Source organism: Cygnus olor, chromosome 3 (genome assembly GCF_009769625.2).
Source record: "Cygnus olor isolate bCygOlo1 chromosome 3, bCygOlo1.pri.v2, whole genome shotgun sequence".
Lineage (NCBI taxonomy): Eukaryota > Metazoa > Chordata > Aves > Anseriformes > Anatidae > Cygnus > Cygnus olor.
The window spans coordinates 47,388,316-47,404,891 of record NC_049171.1 but is presented as its reverse complement, the minus strand read 5'-3'; the positions used below and the strand labels follow the sequence as shown (position 1 = coordinate 47,404,891).

Sequence of the window (16,576 nt, the reverse complement as noted above, 5' to 3'; positions counted from 1 at the left end):
TAGGTGGCTTGCTCAGTGTCACATAGGCTCAGGGTCACTGTCATCTTCTGAGTGCAGGAAGGGGGAGATAAGGCCTTCTGTTCTTCTGAACACTGGAGCTCAGTATGGACCATTAGCATCTTGCAACTATCCATTGAAAACTGCTGGAAAATTATCTGTGAGGTTATATCTGAGGGGCAGAGGCTAGAACAGAGGTAACTGTGTCACTCATGGGCCAGAATTCAACGCTGACCTGTGTTTAAATTCTTCATGCACATGCTGATGGTAGTTACTGGATGTGGGGAAGTTGCTTTGCTTCACCAGTCTGGAAGTGTTAGCATAGCTTTGATGGAGGCTGCAGGAGAAGGTCCTTGCTGCAGATATGCTTTGGCCTGCTCAGCCGCGTGATTGTTTTTGGTATGCTCTTGGTTCATGGCAAGTAGTTTTCAAAAGCTGTCTGTACCAGCTGGTGCTCAAGGACACCACACGTGAAAACATGATGACCTGGTAACTCTAACATTTGACAGAGCTTTTTGGTTTAGAAGTATCACGGTGAATGCCCCTTTTTACCAGTGGGGAAGGCATTTGCTGTTGAAATGATGATCATCTACAATAAATGGAAGTTTAATGGTGAACCTGTTAAAGCTATGCTTAAACAATTCACCCTTACAAGGACTTTTAGGTCCCTCAAATTTTATTTGATCAGAGAATTCATTAAAAAAAATAATTTAAAAATGCAAGAAGATAACAAGCCTCACAGAGGAAGCTTATTTTGTTCATTAATAAATTTAGTTCATTAGTAAATTTAGTGTGCTTGTTAATATGGTATGAATTGAGTTGAGATAAAAGATCTATGAAAAGGAACTCAGGTTGCCTGAGTACTATACAGTGTAGATTTAATAAATTTTAACTTAATCAACCATTAAAAATAAATATGGCAATTGAACAGTGCAGTACTAAATACTGTTCTGAAAGAAAACCACATTGGGTAAACTAAAACAACTGCATTTCTTACTAATCTACACAATGCATTTCGTTTAAAATGAGAATTTATAGTATTTGAAATATCCTACCACATACTGAAACTTTTAGTGTAAACTGCCACTTTCTGACTATCACATATTGAAATACTTGTGGTGCATAGTGAAATTTATGTTACATAGTGTAAAATATATAGTGAAACCGAACTGATGTATAATGAGACACACATGTGCCTGCAATGACTTATCAGTTCCATTATTTTCTAACTAACATTGTTTTCATGATCGAGTTTTTCTGGGTCAGAGGAAGACAATGGTGAAGACCAAGACTGATATTACAATGGAAAGTGTAGACCTGAACTTGCACAAAAACAACAATCAAGCTGAGTTATCCTTTGTCCTTTTTGGAGATAAATCCTAAATGCAAAGTCTGCTAATGGTTACAGCATGTCTCTGTTTCTCTGCCAAAGCTTCATTATGAACATCAACATCACCCAGCCAGGGAAATACCGCCAGCCACAAGTGGAGAGGCTGCGTGCCCAATTCGCAGCAGTCTACCAAGATGGGGCTGCCACATGAGAGACCCCAGTGAGATGTGTTGGGTCCCCCAGGAGCACCTGAGCACAGGCCAGGTCATTTGGGACAGGGTGACCTGTACAGGTGCCACAGGAGGAGGCAGCTGGGCATCTCAGACCTGACCTCCCTCATCCGAAAGCGCTCCTGACCTCCTGTGAAGGCCAGGGGGTTGGTGGCTGTGGCGTGCAAAACTTCCTTCTCTGCTGCTTAGATTATTTTTTTTTTCTGGCTTAATCTGGGTCCTGACTATGCAGCCAAGCATCCCTGCTGGGCAGGGCAGGCAGGCTGCCCGTGGGGTGTGCCCTGCTGGTGGAGGAGGCCTGTAGCAGCCAGTCCCGTGGCTGCTGGCCTCCCCGCGACCTGTGACGCTCCTCTGCGGGGATGTCATCTGCGGCTCGCACTTTATCTCCAACCTCAGCCACAGTTTGGGCCGAGGATGTCATCCCTTGTGCTGGTTGGACTGGGAGGCAGCCTCGTTCCCTGTTCTGGTGGACTGTGGTCATGCAGGTCCCACCGGGCAGGAGGCAGCGGGACTTCTCCAGCCCTGCCCATCTCTGCCCAAAGCTTCCCTTCAGACCTGCAAACAAAGAGCTGCCTCCAAGAACTGGCCAAAAAAGAAACTGAGATCCCAACACTGCTTGACCAAAAGAAGGGGAAAATGATTAACAAACCTCACATCTCGACCAGTACAACTCAACTCTGTGAGGGGGTATCTTTTGTGAGTCTTATTTTGCCTGGTTTTGCACCATTGCCAGTGTGCCCAAAGGCTTTAGCATTCAGAAAGCGTTAATAGCAATGAAATTCCCTCTTTGTGATCTCCTTAACTGCCTCGATAGCACGCAACTCAGGGTGCGTCGGTCCCCTCCTAGTCATTGGCGCGTTGGCCTTTTACTAAACCAAAACAATCCAGGCCGTCTTGTAATTGAAGGAAGACCTTCCTACCTCACGGCTGTTGTGCAACCAGCGCTCATCAGGGATGGTTGAAGGCACAAGGCAAAACACACCCTGCATTTGAGGGTAACGTCTATTAACCTTTCCACTTGGAATGCCTAATTGCTCAAATATTGCCAACATTGTTCAAACTGCCAGATATGTTAGGGAACAGGCAGAACTGGAGGGACAACTCTATATAAGGGGTATGACAAATTTATTGAGTAAATTGTATGGGAGGGCTTAACCCTTCTTTCTGTTCTGTTTTTTGTAAGGACAACTGCCAAGTAGATTTGATCATGACTAATTCGTGTGAGGAAATAACACAGAGAAGTTAAACAGCAACAACCAGTTTAATTTCACTTGTTACCAATAAGGCCTAACTTCAGTTTCAAAAGGAGATGAAAGGTAAGTTTGCCATTTGCTCTCGATGTTTTAAAAGCTGCAAGAGAGCTTGAAAAGAGAAGTGCTCTTCATTATTAACCCAGCCTCTGTGTTTAGAGCAGGGGGAGGAGACAAACACAATTTAATTTGTTTGTGTACCAGAACAAAAGGTCTCCAAACCATTGGACTTGTTTTGTGTTTTTCTTCTTCCCCATTCCTGTTTATTTTTTAATCATTCTAGAGAGGTATGTTAGTTATTGCTGAAGCAAGACAGGCAGCATATGTGCTCCTACACATATAAATGCACAAGCTGAAAAAGATGTTATCAAAATGATAAAGAAGAAATTGTTTCAATGGAGAAGGAGAAGTAAGCAGAAAACACAACTTAAGCCTCTGAGCAGCAACTCTAGCAAACACCGCATTAGGTGTAAATATTTCCCAGGTGGTACAGTCACCTGCTGCTTCTTTTTTGACCTATCTTATTATCTCCCCTGAATCAAAGGGTGCGACAATGGTGACAGTGAGCGGATCAGGTGCTATATATTTAGACAACATTTTAGTAGATAATTTGTCAGCAGGGAAGCAGAAACCATTCATAATACTAGGAAGAAAATTCATACAGTAATCACAGAATAATAGATTTTTAATCCTTGGTTGTTTCCTTGTATGATACACGTTACTGAGTGTCATCCACTCCTTTGAAGCTCTCTGCAACTTCATCGAGATAGACTACTGCCTCTTGAAAGATGCTCAGGCCAGACTAAAACATTTACCAATTCCTTCACCTCTGTGGCCACATTGTTCTTTTGAAAAGCAGAGCAAAACCACTGCATCTTTTCAAAGGCAATACGTAGAATTATTATGCCTTTGACCTAACTTTGGTAAGCCTAGCACATGGTGGAGCTTTCACAAGCTCAGGCTTAAAAACAGTTTTCTTCATTTAGAATGCTTCTGTGTAAAATAATCTTGATTTATATGCCCACTACAAGGGTTGTAGGTGAAGACTGCCCAAAATCAAGCTGCCAAGCAGGACCTGCCCTGTGCTGGCCTAGGTGAGTCCCTGTGAGGAGGCTGAAGGCAAATCACTCTTGCCTACATTAGCAGCTTAACAATTTTCTCAGCATCTGTGGCAAAGCTGGTGCTGAACACTTGTCAGTAAAGGGGATGCTTTACTGGTGTGGGCCCAGTCATTTTCTTCCCTGGCTGCCTGCACCCTGCCATAGAGATGTCAAGGTGCTAACAAGAGCATGAGCTCCACATGGGAAGTATTGGCAATGCAAGATAGATACATCAAAATAAGGAAGGCCCTGAAAAAGGGAGTAATTTGGCAACATCAACCCAGCAAAAAGCTGCAGATGAGCTTTGGCAGGGTGGCAGCAGACTTCTGAGGAGCCACAGTGCATTGTGGATGGTATTGTTTGTCAAGTCATGGGTGAAATTTCTTGTCTAAGAGTAAAATCAGAGATGAGAAACTCTGTGCCTTTCAAAGTGGGAGAGCTGAATCTATCAAAATAGTTTCATTTTGCATCTACAGACTGTGAAGAGAACTGTCTTTTTTTTTCTTTTTCTCATATTGTTTCATCTCACCCTTGCCCTCAGTCGTGTGGGTCCCCTTGCTCAGAAGGTTTTCCAAGGAAAAGGTTCAGCACCTCCCTCTGCCAGGCCATGGCTGGGGACATCAAAGGGACACAGTGGCTGCTTGATTCAAAGAAAATCTCAAATCCTGCTGTGTTTCACTGACGTCCCCCGGGCCAGCCACAAAGCGTTTTGTTGGCCTGCCCGGAGGGGCTGTTAGAATAGCACAGAGGCCTCGGGCTTGGCTGCTCAGAGGTTGAGAAAAGCCAGAATTAGAGCTGAGTCAGACCCTTATGGATGTGTGTAATGATGTGGTCTTCACAGGACGAGTGCTACCTATTCCCCGCCACCTTTGCCGTCAGAAACCAAAGGAGGCTCTAATTTGTAAAAACCACATCTTTGTGGTTGTCTCTATGGCGAGGGGTGGGGTGAACAGAGGGGCCACCTCAGGCAGGGAGCTGGGCGCTGCCTGACAGAAACACATTTTTCACTGGCCAGGGTCAAAGCTGCCGTGCATCACACAGAGCACATCGGCAAACTCAAATTTTCACAGGCCATTAAATTTGGTAGTCCCTCATTTTAGGTGTCCAGTATGAAAGTTCTGAGCATACCTAGTGACCCCAGAAGTTAGGGTGAGCTATGCTATACTCAGATAACTCTTTGTTTGGGAAAAAACACCCTGAAAAGTCTGGGCACCCAAAAAGAATATTTGACTTCCAGGAAGAAGAACTTCCAAGGATATTTGACTGTCAAAAATAGCATGGCTAGCAGGGCTAGGGAAGTGGTTGCCCCCTTGTACATGGCATTGGTGCGACTGCACATTGAATATTGTATTCAGTTTTGGGCCCCTCACTACAAGAAGGATATTGAGTTGCTTGAGCATCTGCAGAGAAGAGCAGCAGAGCTGGTGAAGGGACTAGAAAATGGGTTATGAGCAGTGACTGAAGGAACTGGGGTCGTTTAGTATGGAGAAGAGGAGGCTGAGGGGAGACCTTATTGCTCTCTACAACCACCTGAAAGGAGGTTGTTGCAAGGTGGGTGTTGGTCTCTTTCCTTAGGTGACAAGTGATAGGATGCGAGGAAACTGTCTGAAGTTGTGCCAGGAGAGGTTTAGATTGGGTATTAGAAATAATTTTTTTCATGAAATTGGTGGTCAAGCATTGGAAGGGGCTGCCCAGGGAAGTGGTGGGGTCCCCATCGCTGGAGGTATTTAAGAGCTGTGTGGGCATGGCACTAAGGGACGGGATTTAGGGATGGAACTTGGTAGGTCAGGTTGATGGCTGGGCTTTGTGATCTTGAAGGTCTTTTCCAGCCTGGATGACTCTATGACTGCAGCCATACGTTGTTTTAATGTGTGGAGAAAGGGGTATGCGTGTGCAAGTGAGTGAAAGTAGCATTAGTGCTTTGATTAGAGCAAGGTTTCCATCAGATGCAGACAGATGTCCAACCCAATACCTGTTCATTTCCAGATGATGTAAAGAGAAGGCCCACTCAGTTTCAGCACACTTCTGGGGGCCCAGGCTTTTAATTGTGTGTAATATTCCTGGCAGCAGATGAGAGCTCCTATATTGTGCTTAAATCTGGGATAAGTTGCTGACCAGCTGTGGGCTGTGCGAGGAGACACCAAATGGTTCTCTGCAGGTAATGTCATTTTCAGCCTGCAACCCACATGTGGGTCAGAGGCAGGACCAAGGACCAGCAAAAATCCCCCCTGAACCTCAGGAAGCCCTGCAGTGTGTTTGGGACACTTGTCCTCTGACCGTGCAAACATTTCAGAAAGTTCTGGGCGAGGTGGCTCGTTTCTCAGTGTGCATGTCAGCCGAGGCTGGCGGGAGGTTTCTTCCCTTCTGCCTTACCAAAGAGGTAAATTAGTTAAACAGAGGCATGAATTATTTGCATGCAGCTGAGGTGGCAAATGTGTTATCTTAACAGCAGAAAAGGAAATGGTTCTCTATAGATTATTAGTTACTGAAAAAGCAAATGCATGTCTTTTGTTGCTGCCACACCACTGGTCTGACTGTTGAGTAGATACAGATCAATATCCCCCCTTCCTCCTCACCCCCCTCGCTCTTCACATTTTCACTTCGGCCGAGGTGAAGAGGTTTCACTTTAATTTATGTCATTCTTGTATTGCCAAATGGCATGCCAGAGCAACTGAACCAGGCGTGATCTGACTCTGTGTTGTGTGCTCTCACATGCGATCCCCTCGTGGGAAAATGCTGAGAGAAAATGGAAATTTAAGCTCTGCACCTAGCCGCTGTGGTTTTCGGGTTTTTAATAGTGCTTAGTTTGTAAGCTCCTTGGGGCAGAGAGAGTTTTTGTTATGTTCAGGGCAGTCGTCGCCCGTAAGTGAGGACCTGTAAATACTGCGATATCGCAGATAACAATATAAGCAACCTGTTCTCTCTATGAACAACAAGAACACATGCTCCTGCTGATTGGAGGATCTCAAAGCAAGGTACAAATATTAGTACTACACCACAGCTTGTACAGGCCCTGTACATATTCTACAAATGAGTCGGGTGTTCTATGGGAAGGTCAACTGACTTGTTCCAGACCTTGCTGCCAGTTAGTGAAGGTACCAAAACCAGAACCCAGCGGTCTTGGCTCCTGGGGTGAGCTCTTGCTACAAAACTTAGGCTTGAAATACTGAAATTTCTAGATTAAAATAGTCTGTCTTTAAATTGGTCGATAAGCTTAAACTTGGCTGCATTCCCTTGTGTAGATGTTTATCACTGTTAGAGTTGCAACTGCATTGAAAAATGAATTTTAAAAATAAATGCATTAGTAAGGGCATCAACAGGCGTTCCTAGACTCAAATACTCCAGGACCAGGGGGAAATGAGAAGCTGTAGCTGAACGCTGTGGCTGGGTCCATCCCTGAATGTATTTTTGGAGTCAGACCCCGCATGGGTTCGGGATGTTCCCTTCCTTCCATTTGTGGCTAAGATGCTGAGGGAGGCCATAAGCAGGAGGCCAGCAGCAGAGAATTGGGATTTAGGATTCTTCACCCAGAGGGTGGTGAGGCACTGGCATAGGCTGCCCAGAGAAGCTGTGGATGCCCCATCCCTGGAGGTGTTCAAGGCCAGGCTGGATGGGGCTTTGGGCAGCCTGCTCTAGTGGGAGGTGTCCCTGCCCATGGCAGAGGGTTGGAGCTGGATGGGCTTTAAGGTCCATTCCAACACAAACCAGTCTGTGATGCTACAATTCTATGATTTGTGTTTGATGAGTTCTTTAGCATTTTGCAGGGGTGCTTGCTGCTTCAGGAGAATGGGTTTGGTGGTCAGGGAGGCCGCTTGTTTTTCATCCTCCTTAATTTGGACAAGTAGCTGAGTTTCTGAAGGTCACCAAAGAGCCCTCAGCACAGCCTGCAGCCGTAGCTCCCCAGCCTGCCTCTGTGTGAGGAGCTGAAGCAGAATGAGGATCGTCCCTGTGCCCTGGAGCAGACCGGGGGCTTGTGTGCCAGGGCAGGGTCATCCATGCTGCAGAGGCTGCTCTGTGCCGAGCCCTGGGCTCGTTCTTGAGCTCGAGCAAGAAAAGTGACTGTGCAGCGAACGACACAGTCATTCCTGAATGTTGTATCTGCGGGGGGGATTGAAAACCTCAAGCAGATCTGAGGGAGGGAGGAAATCTGCATATCGCTCTGAGCTGCTATGTAGGTCATACCTTCATTTGAGAACCTCTCAAGTATTTTACGAACAAGCCTCACAGCAAATTGTGGTGCCTGGCACCGAAGGAGGGTGAGAGGAAATGGGGTGGGGGACATCTCAGGGGAGCTGGGCTGACCTCCTGTGGAATGGCTGCAGATTTTGGGGGAAATACCCTGCATGTCTTCGTCCTCCTAGATAAGACTCCTGGGGCTTCTGTTGAGGGCAGCACTTCCAGCACGTTCAAGCCAGAAGGGCTGCAGAGGGCGGCAGGCTGCATGCCCTGGGGTAGGAGCTGGTGGGGACATGGAGGGGCTGCTGCTCTCTGTGAGGAACAGGATTTTGGGGGCCACAAACCCTCACAGCTCTGGGGCCATGTCCATGCAGGATCCCCTGTGGAGGAGGTGCAGGGATGGAGGATGTGGGGCACCTCTTGGTCACGGCCCATCTGGGGGTGGTTGGGTGGGTAGCATGGACGTTGGTGCATAGTCTAAGATGGGTGTTTTAGTAAAGAGATGTGAAGATAACATAATTTGGAAATCAGCTGCGTGGGTGAGCACAGTGAAGGCCACGAGTCTCCGGAGCCAAACTGGAGCCCCATTCCAAGAGCCAAGAAGCACCCTTCCACCCTTCATGGCCCTGCCCTTGCTGCCATCTCCAGTCACAGGCACAATTTTGGCCAGCAGCTTGTGGCCAGACTTACACAGGGCTGGTCCAGGGATGGGCAAGCGCCTCCCGCACCAGACCCCCAGCGCTGGGCATTGGTGTCGGGGGCCCCAGGAGGTGCTCAGGGTTTTGGGGCAATGGGGATGTAGGAGAAGAGCCCCAAGGCCCTGTCGCAGCTCCCCCAGGGCATCTCACAGCCGAAGCTGTGGCTCTGGAGGCGGCGTATGGCCCTGCCCAGCAGGGCTGAGCACTGGGGCTGTGGCGGGTCGGGATGCTCTGGTGAGAAAAAGCCCTCCGGCCATCACCTCGCTCGCTCGGCTGTGCTGGAAGCACTTTTTCTCAGTTTGCAGTGTCAGGAGGCCGGGGCATGCTGAAACTCTTTGGATTCTGCATTGATAAGGCAAGTGCAAACTGTCCCCGCGGCTCTCGAGAGCAGAATCAAAGTGAAACTCACCACTCAAAGTAGAAAACACATAACACCCACAGCTACAGACATGCACAAATTTCTGCAGTACAGGTTAGAAAAGGAGCCTCGTTCTGCACCCTTTGGTCTCATTAAAAAAAAAAAAAAAACAACACACACGCACACACTCATACACACACACTCAGCCCTCTCTGAATGACTACAAGCACCGGCACGAGTTGCCTCCTGAACCTTCAGCTAACTTGTAACGGCTTATTAAAAAGGCAAATTTTCACTTTTCATGTATCCTCGCTCCCTTTCACACCTGGTTACAGTTTCTACCCCATTTGTAGCTTGTGTTGTTTTTGTGACTGGTTGCAGGCACAGCGAAACCCCTCCAAGGAGCCACCCAGCCTGGTGGGTCCCCGCCTCGGACACGGCCCCGGCACAGGCAGCAGAAGCAAACCCTTCCCTTGTTGGTAAGGGCCTACCGGAGGGAAGGGTGCCTGCAAAGGGCTTTGTCAAAAAGAACAGGTCTTGTTTGCATTACCCCGTAAATATGCGCGGAACCTGCCCTTCAAAAAATGCTGCCTGAATGCGCAAGGTAGGCTAAGGACAGGGGAAGGCAAATGTTGCCTGTGGATTGCAGAGGGGTGCTTCTCAAGCAGAAAGTTTTGCCATAAAAAACTGTAAGAAGTCTGGGAACCGAGTCTATAACCCAAGAAGTCCTGAACAGACTTCTGCCTGCCTGCTCATCCTCCTGCCAAAAGCTCCTCTCTGCTTTGCTCATTTAAGTTAGGACTTAACGTGTAACCTCATCTGGGAGGTGCACCAATGTTGTGTCCCCTCCAGCACATCATGATGGTTGATCCCTCAGCCCAGGCGAAGTGGGGAAGAGACCTTCAGTGTTTTATTTCGCTGTGCATGGTTTCAGTGTGAGACGAATCACTTCACTCCCCAGCAAAGTGCAGCCACTTTGGGGCTGGAATGCTGTAAGGAATCTCACTTGGTACTGGGATAAGGAAATGATCAAGGACTTGCCTAGTCACAATTAATGGAAAAAGAAAAAAAAAAAAAAAAAAAGAGCTGAAGGCCCTTATTAATCATTGCACAATAAGGAAGTCATACTGGTTTGGCTCCCTTCAATGGGGCTATTTGGTCACACCCACCTAAGTGGCTCGGCATCCCAACCATCTCCCTGCGCGCACCCAGCGAGGTGAGGGACGGCCACGGCGCCCACGTGGCAGGGAGCTGCCTGGCCTCCAGCTTGTGGGGCAGGGGGAGTGGTGTCTCTTTTGAGGGGTGTGCTGTCCCCTGAATGTGCCCCATTGTCACTGACAATGCTCCAGGGGCATAGATCTTGCCTAGGCGAGCCTTTGCCCAGGCTGGAGTTCGTAGAGCTGAATGACCCAAGCTGGTAAAACCCATGCTGTCTGGCAGTGGAAAGTATCATCCTGTCTTCCCTGCACTGGGTTTTCCTGCACAGAGAGCCATTCCAGTTGCCCATGCTGCAGGCTGTTGTGGGGAAGGTGGGGATGCAATCAGCCTCTGATCTCTCTGGAGCAGGACAAGAGCACAGCTTTGTGCCCATCACACACACCTGGGCAGCAAGGGCTCGGTGAGCCTCAGTGGTCCCCCTCCTCTTCCCCTTCCAGCACCACTGTGAATTGCTGAGCAGTCTTCCCCAACCTCTGTTAAAAATGAGAGAAAGTAGAGTTGTGCAGCATGATCAGAAATGTCACCTATTCAGCTACAGACTGCAGTTACTGTGACCATGGCCTCGATGGATGTGAAGCTGTGCCATTTGCACGTCCACATGCTGCTGGTGAGAACTGAACAGCAGCAGCTGTGTTGTGTGTAGGATGTCCTTTTTTCAGCATCTTACGAAAAACTAAACTCACATTTTTTGGGGGAAGTATCAAGCCCTTGATGAAAAGTCATGTTTTTTCTGCTGTCCCACGAACCAGACAGGGCTGGTCAGCACTTGGCAGCGAAGAGCTCCAAAATTTCCATCTGTGCTCCACACATCCCAGCTGAGGCAGCCGTGTGTACCCTGACAGCCCTCCCTGGCCCTGGCTTCACGGCTGTGCCAGGGCCCAGACGGGGATCCCGGGTGTGGGAAGGGACAGGACAGCCATTTTGGAGGGAAACCTTTTGGCAACCTCCTGGAACAGGTTGGCAAGTTTTTCCGAGGCTCCCATTGCAGCTTCTGTTTGCCGGATACCTGCCCTGTGACGGGCGCATTCCCCGGCCTCACCACATCCACTCAGCCCTGGCTCACACAGTAATTAGCCAAGTGCTTCCTGGCTGCCTTTAATTACCGCCCAAGCTATTTCCCTCACTCTAATGTCATGCCTCTAAACAACTGCAAGGGCCTGGGTCCCGTCCCGCAAGGAGCGCGGTGCCAGCACGTGTTGGGACGACTCCACGTACCCGCAGCTGCTGACTGGAGCAGGACGGGCTCATGCCCCGCAGGTGAGTCACGTTTTCTTCTTCAACCTCATGTAATTGCCCACGTTTGGGATTACTGGGCTTTGTAACCAGCCAGAATGGCGGGATCCTCCTTAAAGCTGCGTTTGATACGCTCTCACCTGTCGTTTACCTGTCCCCCATGTGAGACAGATGGGCTGGCAAAGCAGTGGCGCATGCTGCTCTCCCTGCCACGTCACGCTGGGTCCCCAAATTTTGGTGACGATACCCATGAGGTGGACATCAAGGTCACTTGCCCCAGCCAACAGCTCCGGGGGGCACGCGGCCTTGTGGGTCTCATCCAAAAATAACCAAAAGCAACCAAAAGCAACCAAATCTCCTCGTGCTCAGGCAGTTAGCCGTCCTGGCGTTGTCACCATTGTCTTTTCTGACCCCCTCCCCACCTTTCTGGTCACATCACACTCCTTTGGTGACTTCTAGCTGGCTGTGGGTCTGCCAGAAACAACTGCACCAGCTGCCATGCTCGGCCTTGCGAGGCTGCGATCTATAATGTGCATTGTCTTTTTATGTAATGTGTTTTATTAAACATCTTCTAAAGCTTACAAGTGTCCCCAGGACATAACTCTCCAGCGCAAACGAATGCCTTGCCAAGTAATGAAGTATGATTTATGGCGGTAACGGTTATCCTATGTTTTTTTAAAAAATTATTACAGCAATAGCTCTGTCGAATATAGGAATATAACATGCTGCATTTGGCACGTTTATGACAACGGAGCTCTGGTTTTCTTAACTCCACAGCTCTGCGCTGGCAGGATGTCAAATTCTTGAGACAGATGTTTAAATGAATTTTAAGAGGACAGTGAAATACTTTTAAAGCATCGTACAGCGCTGAGTGTCTCAATATGAGACGGCACATTATTTCTTTAACGTTCAGGTAGGGAAGGCCAGCACATGGCCTTTCTGGTTTGGATCTCACAGTAAATGATGGGAGTAGCAAATGTTGAATTCGCTTTCTGAGGCATCCTAGCATGTTGTTACTTCTTGTCTGAGGTTTTTTTTTTTTTTTTTTCTTTTTTTGGGGGGGGAGGGGGGGTGAAGGACACTTGACCTTCTCCTAGGTTTGGTTCATATTCGCATCTCACTTGCAGTGAAAACAGATCCACATTTGTTTTGAATGCTGTTCCCACCACGCTGATACAGGGCTAAGTGGTCTCATGCTGACATTTTGAGTGTGTCATTGTGGTCCCAGTGGTTACAGTTTCAGGCCAGAAATGACAATCATTTGGAAAAATGTAAATGAGAACCCTATTCATATATCTGAGAGGCAGATAGCAGTCAAGTCTTTCCATAGAAACACTGACAAATTTTAAATATATATATATATATATATATATGTATATGTATATGTATTAAGGTATTGGCTACAACTGAAGAGAGTACTATAATTAACAAACCAGGGTGTTTAGCTCTGGCATTGTTGTCTGCAGCTTTCAATCATGGAAAATCAGAGCCCACAAAGGCGAGAAGTCAGCATTGTTGGAGACATCATCGCCGTCAGCGTGGAGTGTGTTTGCGGCTAGGAGGGGAAGGCGCCCTGGAACGAAGCTGTGCACGCAGTCATTGCAGAGAGATTGAAGACAAGGGAAGCATCAGTAAAGCAATGAACACTTATATTTAATTTACATTTGACAATTTGCACATAAATAATGATGTAAACCAATACGTAAACATATGATAGTTTGTTGTTCTAGCAAAGTAAAAAGCCTGTTAACTTTGGTCAGAGTCTTTCTTAAGAGAGACAAAAAAAACCCAAAACACTGTTGATTGTTGCTACATTCACATGTAAAACTTCTAAGGGAAGGGGGAAACAGTAAAGAGAAGTAACAATTCTTAAAGCTGATGCATATAAATTCTTGTAAAATTTGTATCAAATACAAGAAAGCACTACAGGCAAATATAGGAAAAGTGTGTGTCCAGTGACAGAGTAGTGATACTTTGGTTTATCCTACAAGTAAGTACTATATTTATGAACTATTGCTACATTTAAAAGATGTCAGCCTCACAAGTTGTAGGAGTGGAAATGTAATGAACTGTAGTCCTTCAAAAGCTGTGTAAAGAGACGTGTATGTCAGGATTGTTTATCTTAAACAGAAGGCATTAAAATAGTTTGATGGGGGAAAAAAACACTAAATCCTGGACTGATGAAGCAGGAGACCTTAAAATTTATAAGAATATAAATAGACAAAAAGATACAACTGGAGGGGAAGACTGTAATAACGCTACTTAGATTTACGTGAGTTGACCATGCAACTCGTTAACGGCAGGGCAAAACGAGACTAGGGGCTCATCCCCACTAACTCTCAGCCTATCCTTCACTCTGTTCTGTACTTACACCACCCACGGGTAGTATTTGGCTTCTTTTCAAGTTCTTTTGGTTAAGTTTTCTGGCTGCTTGTTCACTGACCACCCGCCTCTTCCCCCCAGTATACACTGCCAGGAGAGCAGGGGACCGGAGACCCCGGTCCTGCAAACATGGTATTTCCCACTGAATTTGCTGAGACTCCCCGTGTGAACGATGGTTTTCACATCAGGCGTTTGCAAGTTCAGGCTTCACATGGACAACTGTGCATGTGCACTTGCAAGTGATAAATGCCTTAGTACAACCTTCTGATTTTGAGGTCACTGGTAATATGCAAAACTGGATAACATTTGATTTCACACTTAGATGAAAAATAAGTTTTATTACATGGTTTGGCTCACAACTTAAGTGGTATAAATATATATACATATACATATATAGTATAGTGGTATAAATATATCTATAAATATACATGTGTTCTTTGCTACACCTCAAATGTCACCATATCATCTTTGGGCTTAGCAAAACAAAAAGATAAAAGGACGTGCATTCTATCTTTCCCTGTGCACATTTTGGTTTCTTCTCTAAAGTAGCAAAGCATTTAGATAAAACAGCAACGTCTGCACCACTGGACACAAGCACTGAGGTAATTGTTGTTCAACAACTTTGCAATGCCCTTTTCTTCTTTAATTAAATTAACCACAAAATGTACAAACACAAATACTGAGAAAAATCTGAGTTGTACAGGAAGAAAGAAAAAAAATGTATGTGCCAGAAAAGGACTTTGTTCCCCACTTCTACCCAGGCAAAGCGGGAGAGGAAAACACAAGTAAAACCAAACCCCTTAATTCTCAGGGAATCTGACCATTATTTATTTATTTATTTTATCCCTGGAAGGCTCTGGGCAAAAAAAAAAAAAAAAGAGAGAGAGAGAGAGAGAGAGAGAGAGAAGAAAGAAATCTGCCAAGACTCCTTTTAGGCAGAATATTAAGAATAATGGTGTGTTTGCTTTTAAACTGCTGTTGGAATAGGAGAATGTAAGTGATATTTAATTTTGGAAAAGCCACTTTAAGCTGATGCATTCCTTTGGTCATAAAGTTACATGACGAGGTGTGGGGCTATAGCTGTTTTCTAAAAACCTGTGGTATTGTCCATGGCAGGTAGGTGTTTGCTGTGCCACATCTGTTCCGGGTAGAGCTGCAGGTAGAAGAATCTGTCTCCCATCCTCAGAGAGGCTGGGGAACCAGTTTCTTCTCTGCTTGCTGCTACCCTTTTCTTACTCTTTTTTTTTCTTTTTCAATCCCAATGGGGTGATTTGCACATAAAAGTACACAGCATTTTTTTTCAAACCAACTGATCTAGGATTCTGTATGTCAAATGTCCAACTTTGGCAATGCAAAAAACCACATTTGTTTAAAAGACACTGGTACATAAAACACGGTTACTGAAACCCCAATCTTAGGTTCTTAAAACAGATGTGCAGAAAAAATATCTACAAAGAATGGCCATAAAACAAAAAATAAAAACATTTAAAGTAAAAATTACAATGAATTTTCCAGTCATTGTAAACATTTTTCTAATTATTGCTTTTAGAATGATAAATTGCATAATAAATTATGAAGTACTATCATTGAAAAAATAATTATGGATAGATGATTGTCTTTTAGTAACTGGCGAGGCAATGCACAGTCCTTTGCCTCTTTTTATGCCCTGAGAAAACAGTAACTTTGGAGTTCCTTCTTTCAGCTGTAGAGCGTAGGGAAACTACTGTAAGCCAAGATTGCTTTGCAGCATTGAAACTATGTACAAGCAATTGCTACAGGCACCCTGACTTGCCAAGTCATAAATAAAAAAAAAATCACTTTGCCAAAAAGTCTTAAGGATCCATTGGTTCAACTGTTTCTTGCTTGACCTTTACAGGTAACAGAGGTAGTGGGTGACCGTGAGGCAACTTCATAATTGACATATCTGAAGACTCATAAAGGTTGCATCCTGAGGAGATAAGTCCATTTCCCAGGTTCCTCTGTAAAGATACTTTGAGATTAGCTCCTTCCATTTCCCTTCTGAGCATGGTCAGTATATCCTTCTCCACAACCGATGTTAGGTCGATATTGTCCTCCACTTCTTCCAACTTGTCGGCATTGTCACTGATGTCGAACTTCTCGATCTCCTCATTGATTCGATTCAGGTCCTCCATCGAGAGGCCAGAGGCAGGGGCAACCGGGCAGTTGCCCTTCAGATGGACCTGAAGGCTGCAGAGGTGAATGTAGCTCTTGTGGCAGTGGATGCATTTATGGGGACGTTCCCGGGTGTGGAGACGCTTGTGCAGCTTCAGGTGCACAAACTGGGTGAATTTGGCTGGGCACAGCTTGCACTGGTAAGGCTTCTCTCCAGAGTGGAGCCGCAGGTGGGTTTTGAGATTGCTGGTGCTGCTGAACCGCTTGTGACAAACCTAATGGGGGGTGGCAGAGAAACAGTGAGTGAGTGGGAGGGGATTTTATGTTTAGATCACAGACACCTAGGACGAGACAGCAGGATGAAGCTGCGGCTTTTTATAATCTTCACACTTTCTCACCAGGGGAAAAAAAATCCCCACCTTTTTTATTTAAATATTGCTGAAGAGCATTTCGAGTATGGCTGATGGCAAA

At 46.2% G+C, this 16,576-nt stretch overlaps 1 protein-coding gene and 1 long non-coding RNA gene across 7 annotated transcripts in view; one reads left to right on the top strand and one right to left on the bottom strand.

Annotated features, from left to right (window-relative positions):
* The first annotated feature begins 11,521 nt into the window (after nt 1–11,521).
* On the top strand, nt 11,522–13,745 carry LOC121067615. Its single transcript, XR_005818351.1, has 2 exons — nt 11,522–11,614; nt 13,057–13,745. It is a non-coding gene; the product is annotated as an uncharacterized LOC121067615 (long non-coding RNA).
* The window catches only part of PRDM1 (PR/SET domain 1), a 111,861-nt gene continuing 108,507 nt past the window's right edge, over nt 13,223–16,576 (bottom strand). For all 6 annotated transcript variants that reach the window (XM_040552354.1, XM_040552355.1, XM_040552353.1 and 3 more), the window contains one exon: nt 13,223–16,380. In XM_040552354.1, the coding sequence (XP_040408288.1) occupies nt 15,805–16,380 (576 nt within the window). In that variant the 3' untranslated portion in view covers nt 13,223–15,804. The remainder of the gene's footprint in view (nt 16,381–16,576) is intronic.